Source organism: Copadichromis virginalis, linkage group LG13 (assembly GCF_057382275.1).
Source record: "Copadichromis virginalis isolate Kocher_CV1m ecotype Utaka linkage group LG13, C_Virginalis_male_GT1.1, whole genome shotgun sequence".
In the NCBI taxonomy this organism is placed as follows: domain Eukaryota; kingdom Metazoa; phylum Chordata; class Actinopteri; order Cichliformes; family Cichlidae; genus Copadichromis; species Copadichromis virginalis.
In genome coordinates, this window is record NC_140630.1 from 27,453,124 (window position 1) to 27,477,773 (window position 24,650).

The window sequence follows — 24,650 nt, forward strand, 5'->3', positions numbered from 1 at the left end:
ATATTCACATGTGGCACATAGAGGCACTGTAGGTGAGTAAATTTTTAATTATATAACACCTTTCAAGAAGATCAGTTCATAGTTGTTCAGCTATGAGGCTGTTTGAACGGTGCAGAATTTAGCATTAAACATTTCTAATTATCAATCTAAGGACCACTTGGATGTTATCATGTTTTGGTATCTTTGCTTTGTCTTGTTTTAGATTTAAATACTAGGTAACAAAAAGGAAGGAAGTCCACCAGTCCCAGATGCATGTGCAAGCGTCAGCATTCACAGATTCTATCTAATACTAAAGAAAGGATGACTCTGCTGCTGGATTGTGTGTGCCAGAGAGGTCTGAGTGTCACAATGCAAACGAGTTGCTTGGGAACCTTGTGGTGGCATTTGCAAAATACTGCTTCTGTGGCTGGCTGCCCTTGGAAGATGGATGTGAGAGATGGATCCAGTGGCTCAGGTCATAAGAAGTAAGATAACATCACAGTGCAGTTGTGGGATATAATAGCCAGTTTGACCTGGCCACCACACTCCTCTGATGTCAGTGCTAGCACACAACTGAGGATGAAATTGAATGAAGCAAGTGGAAAGTAGCATATGCCCATCAAATCTGATATTGTCATCATCGTTTTTAAAAACAGGGTACTCCAGGCCCTTTTCTGAGATACTACCATATCAGGTGGTGGGATATTTAAGTATGGAGCAGATTTTTTACTTTGTTGGTCCCCGAGTACTTACTTATGTTTCATACGTGTCAGAATGGTAAGACGTCCTTATATGTTCACTTCTATGGTACCACGACACTTCGTAATTACATCTATCATTTGTTTCTGCCTAAAAACGAAAATTAAAAATCACCAAGGGTAAATTTCACTGTTAAACAAATCGCTCCTTTCTGCACGGCCTTTAATTTTGAAATGCCACTTTCTTCCTCACCATCTAACCTTTTCACCTGCCTTGCACTGTAGACGGAATACAAGTCAAACAATGGAGATGGAATAAAGATAACAGCAAATACCATCAGATTGTTCATGTTTTACTAAATCCGGATCCATATGGTATTTCCAGCAGTAAACAGCATATTTCTGGGATTGGCTTTAATGCTTAGTAGTTGCTAAAAGACAATTCAGACAAAAGCTTTTGGTTTGACCATGTATTGCTGCACTTTGCCTGGCTTCTTATCTTTGGTTGATATTCATTTGCTTCCAGTCTGTGTCCAGGCATTGTAATTAGGATTTCCACTAAGAGCTTCAAATTTCCCTGCCGATCCTCTGACCATGTTAATGCCTCACACAACAAGTCTCAGTGTCTTCTTGCATTTATTCTGATTAAAAACCCTGCTCTCCTTTAAGGGAGCTGCCACTCAGCATTACAAAGACTGGGGTTTGCATGTTTGCCATAAAAGCCCAGCACATATTTCCAATTTTTTCTCTGACAGTCAAAAAGGGTTCAAAGAATTTTTCATTTTAAGGATTTACTTTGATCAGTTTGGATGTTTTCTCTGGCAAGTCCCTGAGTCGGTCGTGAAAGGTTTTGACTGTGGTGGAATGCAGACAGTTAAATCGGGGTGAATTCACCATGAATTATACAGTGGCAGCATTCAGTTAGTGTAATGTGAAGGTGTTACATTTATGTCTGATTTCATTCCAGATATTTTCTGACCAGTCCATAGACATTTGAGGATTTCTGAGAAACTGTAATACAAAACTGGAAGCAAGTTTATTCTGTGTTGGTTTGTTATATTTGAAGCACATGTGGTTTGTGTATATATAGAGAGTATAAATACTGAGTTTTGATTTCTTAATCAATTGTAACTAATATTTCTTGAAGAGCTGTGGAATAAAAATGAGTTGGCCACCTTCTCATTGTGAAAGGTCTTCTTTTGACCTCCTTCCCCTTGAATAAGATCCCTGCTTTCTCCAGCCACTAAATTAATGACACCCTAATGAAAAGTGAACAATGCAAATATGGACATTCATTTCAGGATACATTGGCTATTTGATTGGGTCATTCCACACAGAGGTCAGGGAAACAATTAAGGGACTTTAATGGGATGAACTGGGGAGTGTGGAGTGGGATGGCTGGCATAATAATGGTCCAAGCTGATGAAGATTAGTGGTGCAGAGCCAGTTAAAAAGTAGTCAACCAGTTTATGATTTTATCTGTTTTTACTCACATGGAAGTACTGTATTAGATATTTTTGCTTTTTTTGTATGTATTTTTAAAATTTATTTTTATATTTAAATTCAGAATTTTGGTAAAGCGTTTGAGAAAAGAATAAAGACTTGTGATCCTTTGAAGTGGAGCTCAGGACACTGCAAAGCTCTAAGCTAAATCCTAACAGGCTGACAATATTTTAGAACAGGAAAAATCGCTACAGTTCTCCAGCTTAAGTTAGCAATATAACAATATGTAATAAGTATAAGATACAAAAAAATAGCTGAAGCTGAAGTAAATGTCATTAGTTTTCGTCCAAAACGGTTCTACTAAATAACTGTCAACTCCAAGTTGACACTTGATGAAAAATCGAGCCTGTTTCCAAATCAGGAAGATGGTCTTTGGTTAACCAAAGATAAAGATATTTTCACATTTTGTTAAACAATATATATTGCTCTTAGTGTCACTGAGAAGGTGTTTGATTAAATGAGAAGAATATTCAACATCATCGCACTGAACACAGAAGTTTAGTGATGGCGACACTGAAGAAAAAACGGCCAGCGCACACTTTGCGTGAATCCAGTCGCGTGTGCAAATTCATTTTTTGCCTAGTGTAGGAATGTTGCTACGCAAATATTAGTGAATGAGGCCCAAAAGTTGAGATATAAGAAAATCACAATTTGATGCGAGCCGCTATGAGTTTCATATTATTGAATCATTAGTCATTATTAACTCCAGTCCAAACACATGCAGTTAGTGGGGTTAGGTTAATTGTTGATTCTCAGTTGCCCATGTGAATGTGAGTGCAAATGGTTGTCTGCTCCTCTACGTTAGCCCTCCGACAGACTGGCGACCTCTCCAGGGTGTACGCCGCCTCTCGCCCTATGGTAGCTCAGATCGGCTTCAGACCCCCCATAAGGATAAGCAGAAGAGAATGGATAGATAGTTATTATCAGTCTCTGGCTAACTTCAAAAGTGTCTCTTTTGCCCCTCACCCCCAACCAGTCACAGCAGATGGCTGCCCCTCTCTGAGCCTGGTTCTAATAGAGGCTTCTTTAATTTCCCTTCCCACTGTCTCAAATACTTGCATCTGATTGTTGCTGTTTCTCAGTCTTATTGTAGGGTCTTTACCTTACAATATTAAGCACCATGATGAGACTGTTGTTTTGATATAAATAAATAAAATAGCCATAAATAAATAGCCATGCAATGCTTGCTATAAAGGGCAACACAATGCTGAATCCTACTTTCCGGTGATGGAGTGCTTCTAAGTGCTTCTTGACAAACAGTTTGTGCTTTGGTCTTGTGTTCCAATTTATCATTTTCTGTAGATGGAGTAGAATTTGTTTATGTCTAACACCTGCAGTTTTTCTGGGGCATATAGGGCAAATCTACAGCACTGTAAAGAATGGGAACGTGCTTCAAAAAAATCAGCTGTAATTTTCAATTTATGCGGACAGTTTTCAGAGGCTGATGTTTGCTGTTAACACTCAATATGGAAATTCGCTAAAGGGAAGGCAAACAGCAATGACAATGAAACAAGGGAGGAAAAAAAGCAAGAGTGACACATGAAGAGAAGGGCAGAGACAGGGCAATGCTGTTACCGTTCCTGAAGACTGTAGTCCCTGACAAGGCTGTAGCAGCAGGATGGTCATCTAATCAGCCTTCACAGTAGGACAACTACATCAGTTAGCATCACTGATAAATCATATTGACAGCTACTGCTTGACAGAAGGGGGTAATGATAGAGGAGGGAATGTGGAACTGTTGAAAAATAGACTGAAATTAAGGGGAATTAGGGGTGAAACGAGTGATGGACATGTTTAGAGGAAGGAGCATTTCTAAAAGAAGAAAAGTACATCCAGGATAATTGCATGAATATTATCTGTTCACTTACTGCATTTTAATTCTCTTACCTCTCTCCCCCTGACACCCTTTTCACCATCACCACCACACCAGTGTACATCTGCCTCCACTTCTCCAGCCTCCCATCCACCCACACAGTGCCTGTTACCAGCGCTTAATTGGTGGAAAAAAGGATGGGAAGTATTTATAGATTCTATTGAGGCTGTGTTTTGCATTACTAAAAAAAAAAAAAAAGGAAAAAAAAATTCAATAGAAGGCTATTATCCCTGAATCCTGCAACCTGCAAACTATTTTCCTGGAATTACACAAAGAGAAGAAATGAGTTGCTCTGTAAACTTGGAAGATGGAACAAGGGGACAAAAAAAGAGAAAATAATGAGAGAGCTGATCCAGGATGTGCTGGCTCACTCAAGAGACAGATCCTCGTCCATTATTGATGAAAGTGAATGGCAGTAGGTTTCAGGAAGGCCTGGTGTTGGACCTTGTCTGCTTGTCATCTAACATTAATTGACACAGCCCTTGCGGTGGTGCAGGCACCCTTCCATCCAGGCTCTCGTTTCAGTTTACCCGATGATTTATTTACACGGACACTTGAGTAAAAAGTCACTGGGATGCTCTAGCCTTGTCTTGTGGTAAAAAGTGTGGGAGGATTCACTGCACAACAGCGTCATATATGATATGTATAAACATATTTTTCACAGTAAAGTGGCTTTGCTGAATCTCAATTATCACTAAATGAATCTGCAGTGGAGCTCCACACTAGTGGCTGAGTTACTGTCAGCTCCAACCCCTTCTAGACATGCACTCCGATAGCATGTAATCATGTCAGTTGCAGTCTGAATGTGCACCGCGGTTACTTTTCGTAACCTTGTACCATTTTTGCATCACATCCAACGGAGCATTAAGTCCCGACGCGTGCCTCACATTAATAGACTCTCTCAGACTGTGCATGTGTCTCTCCAGCATCTGGAATTGTTCAGCTCGCTAAAATACACCGTTCTTCAAGAGAACGCTCTTTACGGCAAGAACATGAGACACCTGATGCCAGTCTCCCTCTCATGGTCCCGCTTGTAGTTTATCACATACCTGCAGCATCACATGCAAGTGTTTTCAAACAAGAGTTAAGTGCATTCGCTGTGCTATAATAGCGGCAATGTGACAGAATGATGAAAGTAAAAATTTGCTTACCCTAAATTTACATGTAGGATGACTTTGTGAATGATCAAAATAAACTTACCGTGGTAAAAAAAAACCCAAAAGAAATCCCAACTTTAATCTTGCTTTGATTTACTGTCAAAAATTGCACAACGTACTACAATATTACTCATGCACTCTGTCTTGTTATGTCAGTGCCGTGGGTATATCTAAATTGGGAATGTTAATATACAAGTGATCTATATCTGAATAACTGAATCACAGCATGCTGTCACTTTAAAAGACTGATGTAGACGGCAGTGTTATGTAGTCCAGGCTTTACTTTCAGCAGACCATCATACACAGAGTAGCATGTGGTGCAATAGCATTTTTTGGTGTTTATATGAGGTAGTTAGCTAATTGCGTATATTATCTGTTGTGGTTGTGCCAGGGTCAAGTCTACGTGCGAGCAGCGAAACCATCTATTCAAATTAGCTGAACTTTGACCCAAGCTGTGCTGACTTTTGAGAGCACAGTCATTAAGTGAAGGCTACTGTTGTTATTGAAATTATAACAGGACAGGTTAAAAACACCTTTTGCTGTTACTGCAAACTGTTTGTCGTCAGTAAGGTTGCTTCCACAAATGCCCCACCGCGCTACAGATTGTCTGCTATTGCTAATGACTACAAGTCATTAGAAAAGAGTTGAGGTTAACTTATCCTGTTTGATTTCAGTTGTAGTGTTCATTATTTTCCCATTGAGGCAGCAATTAGCCCATTTATGACTTGTGAACGAACTAGAATGAACCGTGCAAAGATTCTATTTACGCTTTGTACAATATACATTTTTTCAAACAAAATGCCACAAGAAAAGAAAAAAGTTTCAAGGGTGCAGATGGACTGAATGGTTTCGCACATCTGGTTAACTTTCCATGTCTGATAAAGCTGTGCATTGCTGCCTGCTTGAGAGAAAGTGTCACTTACTTTCAGATGTTTGCTCCAGATGGAGCTGGTTTGTAAAGAACAAACGTAACAGGTAAAAAAAAAAAATCTACTGACTGAATTGAAAGACATAAATGTTCTGGTATTATAGGCTGCGATGTGTTTAGGTGCCAGTGTACATTGTAAAGTGCACTGAATGGTGATATAAGTGCAAGGGTTTGAAAAACAAGGCTTAGAAATTTATGTAAAAAGTGTTAAGCAACTCTGTTGTCAGTAGATGTAATGTGATGATTCAGCCTGTACCAAGTTCATGAAGGGTTATTTAGGAGCTATTCTGAGCACTGTTTGTTGATCAGAGTCCTCCTGCTCAGAGGTGATGCATTTTCTGTGTGCAGAACCAACACTTGGACAAAATATGGGGGGGCAAAGCAAAGATGACAAGCTACAGTTCCTCCAGAGCTCCACATGTGTAATGATGTAGGAAACAGGATGTGGTGACTGATTTTTTTTTTGTCACCTTTTGGGAACAATGACACTGTATTAGAACCAGGGTGTGATGAGGAGGAATCCATTAATCCGGCCGTGCATTGAATTCAACATGTCAAATAAGAACGCTTTCATTGCTTTTAAAAGGAGTCTGCTTTGATCAATCGCACTGAGGCAGTTTTGTAATGGAGTAAAACTCTAGCACAAAAGACTCACTGCCATAAATGATTCTCCCAATGGGACTCTGAGGTACATATATGGTACTTTAAATCAAACCGCTTTTAGAGGAGATAACATATTTGGCTACATGTTCTCAGATCCCAAGAGAAGAGTAGGAAACTGTACATGAGCTGCAAGACGAAGGATGGCTCGACAGCCTGTTAACTCTGGGCGTCATGATGCATAGCTCTGCATTGGATGATGAAGTGCTGTAGAATTAAACATGTTGTTTGTTAGAATCAATTGATATGCAGACTAAAGCCATGAAAATAATAGAAAATGGCTGCCTTCACTTTCATGAAACTCTGATTCTCCGGAAGCGCACGATTCAAGGCTCTGACATCCAAATTACCCTGCACTGCATGATTATGACTGACACACAATATTGCACACCTTTGACTCTCCAGTGGTACATTTACCACCACAATGATTTCCCAAAATACAAAATGAGTTCTATTAACAACATACAGCAATGGGCATCTGGGAAAAATGCACACGGTAGTGCGCTGTTATAAAAACAGAACCCCGTGTGCCCTCATGCCTGATTTATTTGGTCTCACCGCATCCAGAATCAGGCACTAGGGTTAATCACAGTGAATAATTACCCAACACTCAACAGTCCAACTCAATTTTATTTCAGGTTTTCTTTCAGTATAAAGGGGGTGAGTGTGCAGTAATAATAGTATGATATTAGTAAAATATAGAGTACTGTGCACAAGTCTTGAGATGCCCCTCTTTTCCTTTTTAGGAAAAAGGGAAATAGCTGCAGTGATTTATTGAAACCCACAAAAATAAATGGAAAACCAGTATGACATTTGTACAGTTCTAATGAGCTTCAGAGTAAATATTTGATATGACCATATTCTTCAACACAGCTTGAAGTCTCTTAGGCGAGCTTTTCTTGTAATATCTTTAAGTAGCTTCCAAAGATGAACTTTGAAGGATCTTCAGAAAGCATGGAGAACTACAAGACCACTTTTAGAAAGGTCTGCCGCTGCCTTTGAACTGAAAAATAAAGAGAGGACAAATAGCTCAATACTTGCATTGTACTCTACACTCACTGCCCACATCATTAGGTACTGTTGTTATGTTAACCTAAATGTCTAAAGAACCAGTCACATGGGAGCAACTAAATGCATTTAGGCATGTAGACATGGTCAAGACAACACAGTGAAGTTTAAAATGAGCATCAGAATAGGATTCAAGTGATTTTCTTTGCAGCTGGTGCCAGACTGGCTGGTCTGGGTAATTCAGACATCCCTGATCAACTTGGATTCTCCTGCACAACCATCTCTAGAATCTAAAGAGAACAGTCCAAAAAATATCCAATGAGTAGCTGATGGGTTATAGCAGCAGAAGACAACAACATGATACCCAATAAAGTGTAATATTGGCAGTGCATAATATAAGCAAAGATGGCTTGGATGCATGTCCAAAACTGTGATTAGGTATAGAGATGCTTACATGGCAAGGCAAGGCAAGGCAAGGCAAGGCAAATTTATTTGTATAGCACAATTCAGCAACAAGGTGATTCAAAGTGCTTTACAGAGACATTAGAAACAAAAACAAATAAAAAGCATGTCTAACCTTCAGATGTTCTCTGCTTATATAACATTCCATTTTTTCAGTGTAGTGCCCAATGAAATGATTCCTGAGCTCTCGGCTCCTATCAATGAGAAAATGTGTCATAAAAACATTCTAAACAAAGCTCATATTTTGCTAATGTGCTGTTTCTAATTGACCAGAATGAGCGGATTGCTGAGTCAGCAGCATCTGATCACACTGTCTGTAGCAGGAAGCAAATTGGTCATGCTAAACCATCCCCTCGTCAACAAACCAATTAATTATTTATGGGCTTCAGTGGAGCAGAAAAACTTAATTTATTGTTATCATTAGAAGAGGTTTCTGTTTGGGTCCACATGAGGATGAGTCAAGCTACAATTACAGGAGCTGCAAATTTGTACAGTTGTGGGAGAAATCTCCTACAATCCACAAGACACCTGCCAAGTGATGAACTTCGTGTCAGTGGTTATGGAGCAAATGGAAATGACATGCCTGGCAGCAAATAAACATCAAGGAGTGCAAAGGTTGTTTTAAAATACTATTAGATGGCCAGCAGTGTTATTATTATTTGTGTGTAAAAGAAAAATAATATTTTAAATGTGATTCACATGTGGCTTGGCTTTGTTGGGTTTAGCTGTGCATGATATTTTCAGTGCCTAACAAATGTCGAGGGGCAAACTGACAGTAGATACTGGACAGAAGAAAAGAGCAAAGAAAGAAAATTAAGGCCCAACATATGTCAGACATAGGAGTCAAACCTATCACTCAGGCAGTTGCATGAGCTCAATCTCCCTTCCTAGGACCCTTGAGCAAGATCCCCTTGGCATCACACTATAGTGTCACTTCTCTGATCTCATATAAACATAATTTTTTCTCTAACCTATCTAAACAGTTTGGTTGTCAATAACTAAGACCTCAGTAGCACAGACTAGTCAGACACCCTTTGCCAATCTGCAGTCACCAGGAAAAAATGTGTATTCCCTGACTGGTTGGAGAGTGGTTGCTGAAGGTTTGCAGATAGCCAAAAATAGGTTAGTGTAACAAAAATGTCTTTGTGATTGTTATGGTCGCTTGCAGAATATTTACCTTCAAAATAAAGGTTTTAGCTTACCATCACCACAAAATCCTTCAAAAGATGCGACTTTTAGTTTGAAGGTGAAGGATACTGTTTCCAGTTTGCGTTAGATTTACTTTTTTATTTTATTTTATTTACTTTTATTTATTTCAATATTTTATTTATTTCAATACCGCTCAGTGGTGGTGAGTAATCATAGAGAAGTCAGCATCTTGCATAGAGACTACGAGTGAACGTGGGAATCTTCTTTTATCAGTGCAGCTCCATAAAAGTTTTTACGACCACATTTAGCTAGCAACTACCAGCAATCTCCAGCAACCACTTGCCAATTGGTCAGGTGCGTCTTTCCGTAGTGATCACTAGTTTCTATGCAGTCTCTATGCTAAGCAAATTCAAAACTGACAAACTGGTTTCCTGGTACGCCTCATTGTGGCTCGAGAAGTGCAAGAAAAGCTGCTGTTTATTTTTAAAAAAATATTGCAAATCACTGAATTGTACTCATGAGCTTAGTGTGACTTTAATTAGAGGTGAAGTATTTTTTAATTTAGATTTAATATGCTAACTGTAGCATAGAAAAACAAAGGATTTTCTATGACTAAGCATGTTGCCTCTGCGGCTAAGAAAATAATTTACATTACCAGATTGTCTTTGAACATTCTCACATTTACTTGTGTTCCTAGTCAGGCTTTTGTTTGTACTGCATTCATAACTTTTGCATATTTTTGGATTTTTTTCTCATTCGTTGCCTTTTGCCAGTACATCTGAGAGCACATTACTGTACATAAGTATTCAGTCATCTTCCGTAATGTTAAAGGCAAATATTTGGAATACTGCTATGACATTTGCTGAAGGAAATCATGCCCACTGAAGTATCTGCAGCATATTAAAATGCCTGCTTGTAAGTAGGAGGATAAATAGACAGGTTTTATAACTTGCTTGTGCTATATGCCAGCTGAATTCTGGGTGTGAATACTATCTGTACAACTTATACTATAAAATCGTCATGCTTGTTTTTGCTTTAGGTTATTGTGAGTCTCCCTTTTAGCCTTCTTTGCCTCGTCCAACAGCAGGGATATTTTGGGTTTTTTTTAGCAATTCCTTCAGTTCGTCACCCAGTCTCCATTTCAGCTACCTGTGCATAACTACCAAGAAAATCAAAAAACATCTCCCTCTTCCTAGTTTGGCTGCGCTATTGATTTTTCCAGCTGGAATAGGCTCCAGCCCTCCCGCAAATGTGAATTGGATAAGCAGAAGAAAATGGAAGGATGGATTTTGTTTCTGGTGGCAGACAGAATTGTGTAATGAAAGCAAGGCTCACAGAGACCCTGTCTAGAGGCCGATGGTGTTATTATTTCATAGCAATGCAAACAACATTTACTTCATAATGACATGTTAAAGCAAAAAAAAAAAAAGATTTCAGTCATCTTAAAACGGGGTCTTAACATTATATCACTTTCATGCATATAGTATGTCGGCACTGTTCATGTGGATTTTTCTGCATACAGGCACTTGAGAATGTTTGAAGCTTGTTTTAAATGGGTTACGCTATCCATAAAATTGGGCAGACGTTAAATGCGCTAATGATTTATCTTGCATTCATGCTGAGCAAGACACAATAGTGCTCAAGTGTAGCATTGTGCAAACATTTGTTAGAAACTGTCATTGCTACTTCCTATAATCAGTGGCAAAATAGGCAAATGGAAATATAATTTTTAAAGTGTCAAACTGCTGCTGCTTTGCAACATTGTCAGTGCACAGAAAAAAAAAAATCTTATCCAACACTTCTCTCAGACTCTTTGATGTGTCTTTTCATTGCCTTTGGGCAGCCTAATCAACTAAATAACTTTGATTTGCAAATGTTTACTCCTCCACGGGAGCAGAGAGCCATAACACCAGGGACGTCGAGTGAGAGTCCCATTGTTTCTGATTAGGAATTTATTATTTTCTACCCGTCTGCCTCTCTGCCCAGTGCACGAGCTGATTAGCAAGCCGGGGAAGGATGGGTAATGACGATAACACTAAACTCAATAGCTGTTTTATAGGCAGCGGTGCTTTATGATGCTTGCACTAATTGCTGGTGTGATTAGTGAGGTGTCTGTGCCCTCTTTGGTTGCTCAGGCTGTCCTGTGCACTGAGCTCTTGCAGACCGGAGCACAGGGGAAGTGTGGGTGTGCGGATCGTTGGGGGAGGCAGACACAGGAGCGTAATCGACTTCCCACTTTTTCTGCCCCTGTCAGCCCTTTCCCTTGTGCTGCAATAAAGACAAATTAACTTAGAGGCAATCATAGTTTTTTTTTCTTGATCTCTTGGCAATACAGTGATCTATTTCTAACTATTTCTAACTGTCAGAGAAAAGACGAAAGTGCAAATAAAAAAAAAAAAAAGCAGACTGAGAACATTAGTTGATTTCATAATCTTAAATTTATGCGGGGGGGAAGCCGTCCTCTTCCTTTCTGCCCTTTGAGTGTGCTTTCTGTGATGGAATCCTTGTACTCTTTATTCAAAGGTTGATGGACTCACACATTAAATTCTTTACTCTGAATGTGCTCATTGTACCATTAGAGCCGTGAAAATACAACATGGTGAAACGGATGCTTTTGAAAGCTTTGTCTGTGTCTGCCATTCAGTCTGACCTCCACACTCGTGTTCTTGATACATGGTCATTGCTCCTGCGGCTGAGCAGACAGTCAGTACTGAAAGTGAGATGACAGCACTGTCAGGTTTTGTTCAGATACATTTCCCCTACTAAAGGGCTTATACAACGTGGGTGAATTTGCATAGATTTCAGGTCGTGTTTGCATACTTGTCTGCATGACCTTTAGCTCAGTTCTCTTCTGTTTTTTTAAAGCTATTTTTCCGTCTAATAGAGTAGAGTTAGGTAAGACAATTTCCCACATATTAAATTGTTATTTATGATTTAAGTTCTTAATTGCATGTCCTAATAGCTGACATTGCTAGCTGAACAGCCATCAGTGGCTGACCAAGCACTGGGTGCAACAATCAACACCTGCACTATGAAACATTTTATGTCTGCATCAAATATTTTTTGTCAAGTGGCTCAACAAGCTGTGAAACACTGACATGATAATGCCTGTAAAGGGTTTGGTTTAAAAGCTGTGGCTTGTTTACACACTGTTTACACATTCAACTATAACTCCTCTAGATGCAACTTTCTGGCCTTATGGTTATCCAACATCAGCTTTTTTGGGACCTGGTTTTGTATTTTTTGGTGAAGCAAACCGCACTTTTCTTTTTTTAAAGAACCAACTTGCTGCCTCACTCAAATAAGCACAGAAACTAAAACGTGGTAGTAAATTTTCAGTGAGCTCAAATAGGCTGAAGCTGAAAGGAACTGGTAGTCAAGTAGTAAAAGCTTTATTTCTATAAGCAGGTCCAGCTCTTGCAGGATCTACGTTGAACTCCAACATGTATTATTTTAAATTCCATTCAAACTCATTATGGTCTGGCAGCTGGACTGCTTTGACATACAGTCGCTCCGTATGAGACTGAACTCATGTAGTTCCACTTCACTAACTCTTGATTCTTGTGTTAATCAAAAAGCGTTAGGAAAGATGAGCAGCAGGGGCTTCATTCATAAAGGGTTTGATGTAGAGCACTGTGCAAATGTCTTAGGCCACCTTTCATTTCTTTTACTAGAAAAATGGGAAACAAGTGATTTATTGAAATATGCATAAACATACATGAAAACACACTATATCAGGCAAACGCAGAGCTTACACAATTCCAATTAGCTTTATTCTTCAAAACAGACTGAGCTCGCTCTGGCAGCTTTCTCGTCATTTCTTTAAGTAGTCTTTAATAATAGTTCTCCAGGCTTCTTCAAGGACATTCAAAGCTCTTCTCTGATTGTTGGCTGCCTTTTGTTGTGTTATCTGTCAACATGATACCACATTGTTAGTCTTGACGTCCTCGTCAAGGGAGGCCAATCCATGGCTGACAGTGACTGTGTGTTTTCTATCTAGGTTTGCGTTTACTCCACTGATGCTGTGTTTGGGATCATTGTGATGCTGAAAAACGAAGCTGTTGCCAGTCAGAAACTTTCCATATGGTGTTACATGATGAATCAAACCTGATTGTACTTTTTCACATTCAAAATTCGATCAAGTTTGACAAGATCCCCAACACTACTGGCTGAAATGGAGCCACAAATGATGACGGAGCCTGTTTTACAGATGGTGCTTCGGATAATATTTCTACCATCTATCTTTCTGCAAAGCTAACTGGCCCTCAAGTTAAATTAATATAATAAATAATAATAAAAGAATACGATCTTATTTAAGCTCTTAATATAATTCTAATGGGGAGAATACAAGCTAAGAAAAACTAAAAGGAAATACAAAAGAAAGCTCCATTTACTGTTGCCTGTAATGTAGATACTTTATACTGGATGACTTTGGCTTCACACCAAACAGGAAAATAAGAATAGTCAAAGGTTAAAGTGAGATTTGGCAGGTGTGGGATCCGTAAGAATGGTTGTATAGTACTAGTGTTGTGTGGGGAAAGAAATCACTTAGGAATGGGCCACAATAATTTCTATTGTGTGCTTTAATAGATTTTTTTTTGTGTGTGTACAGGCTGTGATAGGTGAGCTGTACTCCTGCACTTTGTGTAAAGAAATTCAGCAAGATATAGGCAGATGCTACACGAGCTATTGTGGCTAATTAATCACTGCTAGACAATATGAAGCTAGTATAAAGGTGGAATTCATTGAGTTTATCTAATTATCATCTTAAATTCAAATTGGTGTCTGTAACCATTGAAACCAAACACTGATCATGATCACACCACAGCTTCTCTACACCAGTCTAAAATAGTCTCTAAACTTCAGCACAGTACTGAAAGGTGACCAGTGTAGCCTGTGTTGTATTTTCATCCAGCTGTAAAATATTCACTTTTCAAAACTTTTCAGACTTCAATTAGTTTTTCAGGATGTTTCACAATATGAAAAAACCGTCTACAACACATCACGTACTGATCCATTACTGTATATGATAAAAAGTAAACTCTAAAATGAAATCAGAAATTTTATGCATGCTTTAAACTTCCAGTCTATAAAATGTGACTGAGCAGTCTTTACCTTTAAAAACAAACGATTTTCCTCTTTCTCCATCGCTGAATGAATTTATGTCTCATTTTCTTCTCTCCCTGTGAAATACAACAGCTATGGCTTTAGCTAGCATACACAAACTGCACATAACCCGTTTGTTTGTTTGCTGATATTTGTTGAGCCGTTTGAAAAAGCTTCGTTTATTCCGGATCATTCCGGCCCATTTCTACTCCATCAGCTCCATAGTGCAATAAATAATGTATAAATTAGGTATTCTGTGTCTCTTTCATCTCTGTGTCTTTTATGTCAGTCATGCGTAATAAGCCCTGATAATGGATACACCAATAGGATTGTCTTTTATATATTATTGTTCCCTCCATTTAGGTTCAATCGATTTGATGTTTTTAAAGTGCACAATAGTCCGGAAAAATGACTTCCATCAAATGTGTTGAATGTAAAGTAACAAGCTTGTTGTAAAAATGTAAAGAGTAGAAAGTACAGATATTTGTCTGAAAATATAGGAAGTAAAACTGAAAAGTTAATATAAATATTCAAGTAAAGTTCAGATACCTGGAGATTCTAACCTAATATTTGTACTTTATTACTCACCACATCTGGTTTTAAGCAAACAAGATGAAGTACACATTTTAGAGCATATGCAAATGAGTTCACTTGATGAGGTAATGTTATTGGATGTCCCTAACTTTGAATATTTTACTGCTGGTATTTTGTAGCTGTGGAGGTTTTTGATTTTTCAGTGGTGAGACTATTGTGCCAGTTCGGAGTGATATTGAGCTTCCTTCATGATTCTGTCCTTTGGATGCTTGCTGGCTGGGTAGGTGTGAACAGCTATCCAAGTTTTCCCTCTCGTCTCTTTGTCTCAGTGTCTCTCGGTCTCCCTTTCTCTCTTTGATGTGTCAGTTGAGTAAGGCCGGAGTAGGGCAGGCAGCCATATCCATCAGCTCCATCCATCAAGCAGTGGGACGGGTGGCAGAGAGAGGATGACGGGCAGCAGAGAAGGGGCAGATGTTTTGCAGGAACTGATATGCTCTCACATCCATGAGGGATGTCATTACGCGGCCGACAGAGAAACATGTAGCTGATTAGCGCCTTATTAAGTCAAGGACACTGGCTCGCAGTAACATACACCGGTGCCATTTTGGCTTGTGGTGCTGATGGCTTGCCAGTCACTGACAACATGAGTGCCTCAGACAGATAACCTCTCTTTCTAATTAACTGCTTCTCTGTTCTTCAACTCCAAGTTCCTTTTTTGTCCATCAAGCAGCTCTGGAATAAAGCTTGCCATTTCAAGTATTATTTCCTTTTTCTTGCTCAAATGGAAGAACCCAGAGGTGCACGAGGCTTGTGGATTTCTCTCTGAGAACCACACTGTGTTGTGGTAAGTAAATAAAGCAACGTCTCCCTGAGGGCGTGTAAGGATTGTAGGAACTAAGAAAAGTGGACAGTGCAGCTTTAGCCCTGATCCAGCACAGTGGCTAAAATGATAATGTTGAGAATCTCATCTGTGTCTTGTGTTTTCTCCTTTAGTCGGATCTTTCGAGTTGTCCTCTGTTTCCTCTCGACAATAAATCCTGCCATGTGTTGTTAGAAATATGTATTTACTTCAAATCACATTGGCTTTGTTCAGCACTCTCCTGTCATGGTCCTGGGCCATGTGGGCCCAGTATTCTTAGTTTTCATGTATTTTTGTATTTTGTTCTTTATTTAGGCCATGCTTCCTGGGTTGATCTGTTACGTTGTTCCTTATGTGTTTTCCCTTCGTGACTCTTACCCCCTGTGTGCCCCTCTGTGTATTTATGAGCCCTCGTCTCTCTTTGTGTTTTATTCTATGTTTTCCCCAGCCCGTTATGTCTGCGTTCTCCCCGTGCTCTCTCTCCTCCTGTTTGTGTTTTGGTAGCTCTCGTGACTTTAATAGCAACGCCATAAACGACACTGGGACAGCTCTGTCTTATCGTGGCGACTCCCTTTATTGCCAAACTGCAACATACAATACACACGGCACAACCACCAGAGGGTGCTGCATGAACCCTTGAGTTAGTCCTTACCATAACATCCCCCTTTCTGAGTACATTATAACCATAATGTTTCCTGTGCTAATCCACATTTATGTCAACACTACATTCACTGCAACTTAACTTGTAGCTGAATATTTCAATGCTGTTACGTTAACTTTTATTCTGTAACGGACATTTATTGTTTCCACTTTATAACAATTATTTTATTTAACTGTGTGAACTTATCCAACTATGAAGGTGGGGTAGACTTCCCAATCCTTCCGCTGAGTGAGGGGATTATTCTGCCCCTGGCTGGTCACTCAGGTGCTCGAGAGTACCTACTACCTACTTCAAAGTCTTTAAGGTACCTCGGTGGGTTTCTGTCTCTGGTGGGATATCTTTTCTCAGTAATCCGGTCATTCGGTGGTGTAAGACACTGCTGTGCCTGGTTTGAAACCGGGCTGCTGCTGTCTTCTGGTATGACAGGGATCTGCTGTTCTGTCGGTTCCGTCTTGGTCTCTTTTAGTGTGATGAGATGGCTCCTGTTTCGACGTAGAAGTCCTCTCGGAGTCTCAACAAGGTAAGAACGCGGCGTCTCTGCTCTGCCTGATATAGTTCCATTTGTTTTCATGTCTGTTATCCAGACTTGATCTCCTGGGTGTAGTCCTGTGAGGTCTTGTGCTCTGTGTCTGTTGTTGAACCATTTCCACTGTTTTTCTCTCTCCTTCCCTTCTCTCTCTCTCAGTTTAGTGATGTTTGTCCAGCCTGGGTTGAGGCAGGATGGAAGTATGGGAACTGTGGTACGAAGTTTCCTCCCCATCAGAAGCTCTGCAGGGCTATGTCCATTGGCAAGTGGTGTGGCGCGATATGCCATGAGAGCAAGATATGGGTCTCCTTCTTTCTGTAGAAGGCTCTTTACTGTTCTCACTGCTCTTTCAGCCTCACCATTGCTCTGAGGGAATCTCGGGCTGGAAGTGGTGTCTTTCCACATCGGTTGCATTGGCTTTTCACATTCCTCTCCGTGGTTTGTGGTACAGTCTTTCGTGGTTTGAAGTGTTTCGTTTTTGCTTTAACGATGTCCACGTTGCAAAGATTCTCCTGCTTGAAGTTGTTTTTAAGAAGATCCTGTTGTTTCTTAACAAGTTCACTTTGGCGAATCCGTATCACTGCTTTTTCTAATGTGAGCTCCGCATCCATTTGTAGTTGCTCCGAGAGTCTCTTGTCTCTTATTCCGACAACGAGTCTGTCTCTTATCATTTCACTGTGCAGCGCCCCGTAGCCACAATGCTCAGCCAAGGCATATAGGGATGTAATAAACCCGTCTGCAGTCTCTCCTGCTTCTTGCTGCCTTTGGTTGAACTTTGCACGTTCAAAGATAACATTTCTTCTGACTACAAAGTGTGCCTCGAGTTTGTCTTTGAGAGTGTGGTACTCACTCGCCTCCTCTTCGGTCAGGTTCAACGAGGTGATCACGTCTTCAGCTTCATCGCCCATTGTATATATCAGAGTGTTAACCTGGTTTTCGTCCGATTGTAGCTCGAGTCCGGATGCTATCCTGAACCTGTCGAAGCGTCGGATCCATTTCGGCCACTCTTCCGGCTTTGAAAAATCAAACTTCGACGGCGGTGATACTTGAAAGGCTGCTGGTGCGGCCGCCATGTTGCTAGTCGCGAGATGCTAGTTAGCGCTTCTTGCTAATTTGTTAGCTTAGCTCTTACTGTGGCTGTTATTGCAACCTTGCAGGGCGAGTTCTCTCCGGTGAGGAAGTTTCCGTGTTCCGTTATGTTCTTCTTCTCTCCCGAGCACTTCTGACACCATGTTTTGGTAGCTCTCGTGACTTTAATAGCAACGCCATAAACGACACTGGGACAGCTCTGTCTTATCGTGGCAACTCCCTTTATTGCCAAACTGCAACATACAATACACACGGCACAACCACCAGAGGGTGCTGCATGAACCCTTGAGTTAGTCCTTACCATAACAGTTTGAACCTCTGTGTACTTCCTGTTTTACTTTGCCCATCTCCCATCAGTGTTACGTTCACTCCTGCCGTGTCTTGTTATGATTATCAGTGTCACCTGTGTTCCCCATGTGCATCCACTTCCCCTGATCATCCCTCATGTGTATTTAGTCTCTGTGTTTCATACAGTCTGTGTCGCGTCGTCTGTGTTCCCACCCTCCATGTTTCCATGCCCGGTCTGTTGTATTCATAGCCTTACCTTAGTTCATTCCCAGTTTAGGTTTCTGTTTAGTTATTGCTTTTGAGCTGCCCTTATTCTTGTTTGTTTCTCTTGCGTTACCAGCCACAATAAAAGGCTCGCTTTTGTTTAAAGTTTACTCCCGTGTCACTCGTGTCCGCACCTGAGTCCTCCACGCACTCTCCACACGGTCTGTCACAGCGGACCGTGACACTCTCCTTTGTTCTCTCTTTTCTTCTCCTGCCTCTAAGTTTTTATCAGCTGTATGTTTAATACACTATAGCTTGCCACATCATAAACTGCAGCGATGTGCGTCTGCATTTCATGTGTTTTGAGTGGTTAGAGCAATAAATGGGCTCAGGGTTATGAGAACAGTGAAAAATACAGGCAATGGTGGACTGGTTAATGGGCCTCAGGATGGCTTTACTGAAATGTAATACTGTTTCACCAACAGCACACTTTTATTTGGGAAAGAGAGATAATATTTCTTTGGACAGTGCTGATTAAATGTGTTGTGCAAGAGAAAAAAATGAGTGCTACTGAAGAGACTAGCCACAGATATTAATCTAATTTTAGGAAACATGATTATTGAATCTGGACTTGTTTTGCCCATTTTTTTTCAATCATCCCCAAGGTACTGCAACATCAAGACCAACAACACAAGGAACTAAAGATGTCAGAGGATAATAGATGCTCCAACCTGACTAAAAAATGACAAATGACTAAAAAAATGACTAAAAAGAGAAAATGTGTCTTTTTTCTTGTGCGCTTGCAGTAAAATCTGCTGATTTTGGTCTGTGTGAAGGGAGGAGGACGGCGATTGAGGGGTCTATAACTTTCGGGGAATGGACATTACTTTTATTTTGTTGAATGCACGAAAAGACAGGTGATGCAAACTTCATCCATCACAGAAACAGCTACATTATTTTATTTTACCGTCAGGCTCAGTCACTGCTGATGAGTTCATAGTCTCAGACATTCATCTGAAGTTAGAGCCAAAAAGATGGATAATTCAGAGTATGGCTCAACATGACAAGCCTCCAGTCTGTGAATGTAAAGTTGGTGCTGTGGTGTCTTAGGTTTTAGTTGCACAGGCTTAGCACCATCTGAAACTACAGGTCATGACAGAAAAAACTTCCCAAACTGGATACAAATGGTTGCTGGTAGTCACTGTGAAATCAATTGCTAATGTCCCATTTATGCAGGCCTAGACTTGTCAGTGACCCCCGGTAACCACTGGTTGATAGGAAATTAAATCTGCAGCCAGTTGGAGAGTGGTTGCTGGAGATTGCTGGCAGTCACTGGCGTAAAACTGGTTACAATAAAGGTACAGCATCAACAACCTCTGCAATCACTTTGGCCACCTGTAGTTTGCATACAGCACACACATCTTTTCAGCAGAAGGGCACAGCTTCCACTTTTAATTTCTGATTTTCACCCTGTAGTTTCACTACAGCTCAGAGAGTCAAAGGGAACGTATTTGCCATGGTGCACAAAGTTTTTGATGTAGCATGCTCTTTGCCTCTAATTTCACCTGGCAACTGCCACTAACCTCCAGCAATGTCATATGGTTGGGGAATCTGCATATTTCCCCTTTAACTGGAGGTTGGCAGCAGATAGATGTTGAGTATGGTTTTGCTGGAAGTTTCTTCCTCTTGAAAATAAGTTTTTTTTCACACTGTTGCCAAGTGCTTGCTCATAGGGAGTCGTCTGATTCTTGGGGTTTTCTCTGTATTATTGTACGGTCTTTTTCTTAAGGTGACTGTTGTTGTGATTTGGTGCTATATAAATAAAATTGAAGCGACTCCACATATCTTACTTGCAGTCTATGGTTAGCTGAGGATCATAGACTGCAAACCACTACTGAAAATTTATACTGTAGATCAGTGAAAGGCAAAAACATTGGTATACTTTTTTTTTAGTGCATTATTTGACAGTTGGGTAATCACAGTTTTCCAATGTGCACACTGACACTTTAACTTCCAAATAGAGTGGCTAAGGTGATCTATTTAAACTGCTTGTTTCATTTTAAACTTTGCTGAACAAAGAAACCATTCCTGAGAGAAATGATGGCAAAAACTGCAAGTTGAAAAAATCCACCCAAACGTGTCATTTGCATTATAAATAACGAGCCATTATAAAGGGAGCTGTGCCTTATAGTGTTTTCCCTTCTCTTCACTTCCTACTTGCTGCTCTCAGTTATCTCTGCCTTTGGCTGGCTGTGGGAGCTGACTTGCTCTTGATTTTTCCGCCATCTCTCAGCAACGTGTCAGGTCCAGTTTAGCACTTGAGGGCAGAACGTGTCAGAATCACAGCCCCCTCTCTCTCCAGGCTGTCTCGAACCCAAGGTGAGTCAGGCCTTGTCACCACTCCTATAAAGACATAACCCATCACATGGCGCTGGTAGATGGCCAGTAGTTAATAGCCCTGTTGTGATTCGCCAGGGAAAATACTCATCTGCTGAAGAGAGCAATCACTTAGAGCAAGGTTGGGGTTTTATGGGTTTAGAAGGGAGGTGGATGCTCAAATGTAAATCTGCAGAATCACAGCATGTCCGAGCTTTGGCACACACTAGGCGAATAAAATCTTAAATCGAAAGACAGCTTGTGGTGGAGATATGAGTTGAAATACAAGCACAGTTGAGGCTGTGAGCGCAAGGCACGAACATTTTGTGGAATGGCGAAACTTCAAGTTGAGAATCCACGGATCTGCACTGGTGACTTAGAGACAAATTCCTGCACAAGTCACTGACTTTGTGTTTGTGTGTCCTCTCTCTAGAAAGAGTTCCTGGCAGCTACAACTGAAAAGGACATCTTTGCCCATCTGGGTCTCGAGTACATCGAGCCTTGGCAGAGAAATGCGTAGGCCTCCGCTCCTCCTTGGCTGGATGATACCCTGTGCATACATCAGTGTTTATCCCATCTGCTTGCCGTTATGTGGCTCTCCTGTGATTCACTTTCAAACAGCTTTTGATTTCCATACACTTTTGTGTTGTTGTTGTTGCCAATATTGTTGTTGTCTAGATTACATGACGACGTGTGATTCATAATTCTGCTTATTCACTATTGTCTGCCAGCAAATAAACATTCTCCTGTACCATTCACAGGCTCCTGTCTCTAAGTGTTGTAATCATAGGCAGGATAAAAAGATTAATCAGTCAGTATGAATCGCCTGGGGTGCCTGTGAGGTGCAGGAGAAAGAGAGCCTGAAAGAAACAAGGCAGTAAAGGGGGTGACCACTGAGAAAAAGGGAGGGAGAGGAAGAAGACAGGAAACGATGAGAAAAGTGAGGGGGAAGGGAGCTCTTTGTCGAGCAAAATGTTGTAATCACCCTCCTCCTGGCAGGAAAGTGCTCAGTGTGAAGCTGAGCCAGGTCTTTGGGGGATTGAGAGGCGGGTAATGAGCTTCAGCTAGAGGAGCGTTCCGCGTCGCCATTTAAGCCTACGTCCACTGGAGATCATTTAGCTGGCATTCCCCTATCCAAAGACCAGTCGTCTCCTTTCTTTGTTCCCCGATGAATCCACTTCCCCAGATGCTTGGCTGAAATTAGAGGCAATCAGCTACAGTGGGAAATCAGGAAGAATTCAGAAGGAAGGTAAACGAGCTTGCTGAACACACAAATGGAGTTTGGCTGCCAAAGCGATTCTGTCTCCCCAGCATCCATTATCTTATTGCTTTGACTTTGCTTATGTTTTATGTATGGCGGTTGTTTATCAGGATTTGTGTCCTTTTTTCAGGACGGTGATCCTCTAATGAAGAACCTTTATTGATCCCCGCGGGCTGTTTGGGTACATCTGATTTGCTCCTTTAGTGATGACATGACCTGCCCTGCTGTTCATCCCCCAACCCACTTTCCTCTTGATGCTCAGCCTCCGGTTTATCCCAGGATGCTGCAACAAGAGCAGAGACAGATGAGAGCAAAGCATTCTAGTGAATCACCCTATTTAAAGATTTTTAAGTAGAACAGTCCGGCGCTTTGAGGACTTGACCCAGGCCTCCCCTTCTCCCACCTCTTTCTACTTTCTCCCTCTTGGCCTCTGTCTTTCTCTCCCGCTGAGCTGCTCTTTCAACCTTGCTGACACAAAACAAACTCTAAAGCTTCTGAGCTGCAGCGTTAACCAGATGGAACAGGCTCCCTGATCTCCAGGGTTATCTAATGTTTTCACTTTTAAAACGAAGGCGGATCCCCTCTGCCCCAAGCCCCACAGAAATCATCTCTAAATTTCTCTAGAGTAAAATAAAAACCAAGCTGACCTCAATAAATGTACATTTGTTCAGCTCTCTTTTTCCTAATTGTTGTTCAAGTGCAAATTGGATCTTCTGCTACTTTCACATTAAAAATTCACAAGTGTAAAGGGATTAAAAGGCTATAGTTCTCAATTTAACAACAGCATTGTTGTTGTGCTCTCAGAAGATCTTAAACTGTTTGCAAAGCTGAAAAGCAAAGATTTGAGTACAGCGGGGTAATGCTGCGTGCTCCTATAAGAGTTAATTTTCTGTGGAGCAATACAAGGTCTGATCAAAAGTTTCTTAAAAAAATCAAAACCCATACCTGATTTAAATTTAAAAATCAGTTTTTCATTTCTTTGCACACATATGGACGACTTCCAGTGCTTCTGTTATATTTGAAGTGCTCCCTGGAAGTCTAATCACTTGTATGAGTTCACCTGCAACTTTGCAATGGTCCTAATCAAACAGCAGTTGCACAGTAAATGAAAGAGTCAGCAGTCATGTGATAAGAGCAGCATGAGCTAGTTGTTTTTTTTGACATGAACATTGATTTTGCACAGTAAATTTGTCCCCAGAAATCAGGCTACCTATTTTCTACCTGGAGCAAAACAGTTCACATATGGCCCGCATTGTGGAGAGCATCGTGTGTACCCTCTTACATTACTTTGACCTATCAAACATAAACAGTTTACCACCCAACCAGAAAGCATGCTTTGGTCCTCTGCGTCTTCTCTTCCTCCAAAATAAATAATCATGTCAACAACTTCCAGTTTCACACCTTCCACTGGGTAAAAAGTAGAAGCTGCTTTGGAAGATGTATGAGGAGACTACTTTGAAAACTAGCTCAACTAAACAGTTTTTGTTTAGTCTGGTTCTGCAGGAAGTTTCTTCCTGTTCAAAGGAGGTTTTTCCTTCCCACTGTTACCAAGTGGTTGCTCAGAGGGGGTCAATTGATTGTTAAGGTTTTCTCTGTATCATTGTAGCATCCTTACCTTGCAATATAAAGCACCTTGAGATGACTGTTGTTGTGATAAATATATAATATTATTATTATATATGAATACAACTGAACTGAACTGAATTGAAACTATGAGTGCCTAAGAATAGACTTATGGCTCAAGTATCAGTCCAGTCAGGTTATACATAATTTAAGTGCATAGTATGAATACACCATCCAGTCATAGGGTGAGAGGCAGGGTACACCCTGGCCAGGTTAACAATCTTTTGTAGGTCTAACACAGACAGACATAACATGACCGTCTATGCTCACCTTCACGCCCACAGCCAACCTAATCCCATGCATTCATTGGACTGCGGGAGGAAGTGAGAGTACCCGGAGAAAACTGAAGAAATACCCCATAGATGCCAGTTGTGTAGCATAAATGTTTCCCACCTGTCATGAGCACTTCACAGGTTGGGGTTTTGTATAGAGATGGACCGATCCGATATTACGTATCGGTATCGGTCCGATACTGACCTAAATGACTGGATCGGATATCGGAGAAAAATAAAAAAATGTAATCCGATCCATTAAATATCACGAAAGCACCTCACAAAACTTGCAACACGCCGTAACTCACCTCAGAACGTTAGCATGTCGGAGCAGTATGCATCACGTGATAGAGCGGCTGTGGCATGCGGGACCTGTCGGTGGTCTGGATAGCATGTGGAGCTTCGCTAGCAACCCGGCATTTCATCTCCGACAA

The 24,650-nt window shown here is 40.8% G+C and overlaps 1 protein-coding gene across 1 annotated transcript in view; it reads left to right on the plus strand.

Annotated features, from left to right (window-relative positions):
* Positions 1 to 21,816, plus strand: part of dntt (deoxynucleotidyltransferase, terminal) — a 114,661-nt gene extending 92,845 nt beyond the window's left edge. The window contains exon 11 of the mRNA XM_085478347.1: positions 21,494 to 21,816. Within this exon, the coding sequence (XP_085334473.1) occupies positions 21,494 to 21,580 (87 nt within the window). The 3' untranslated portion in view covers positions 21,581 to 21,816. The remainder of the gene's footprint in view (positions 1 to 21,493) is intronic.
* The last annotated feature ends 2,834 nt before the right edge of the window (positions 21,817 to 24,650 follow it).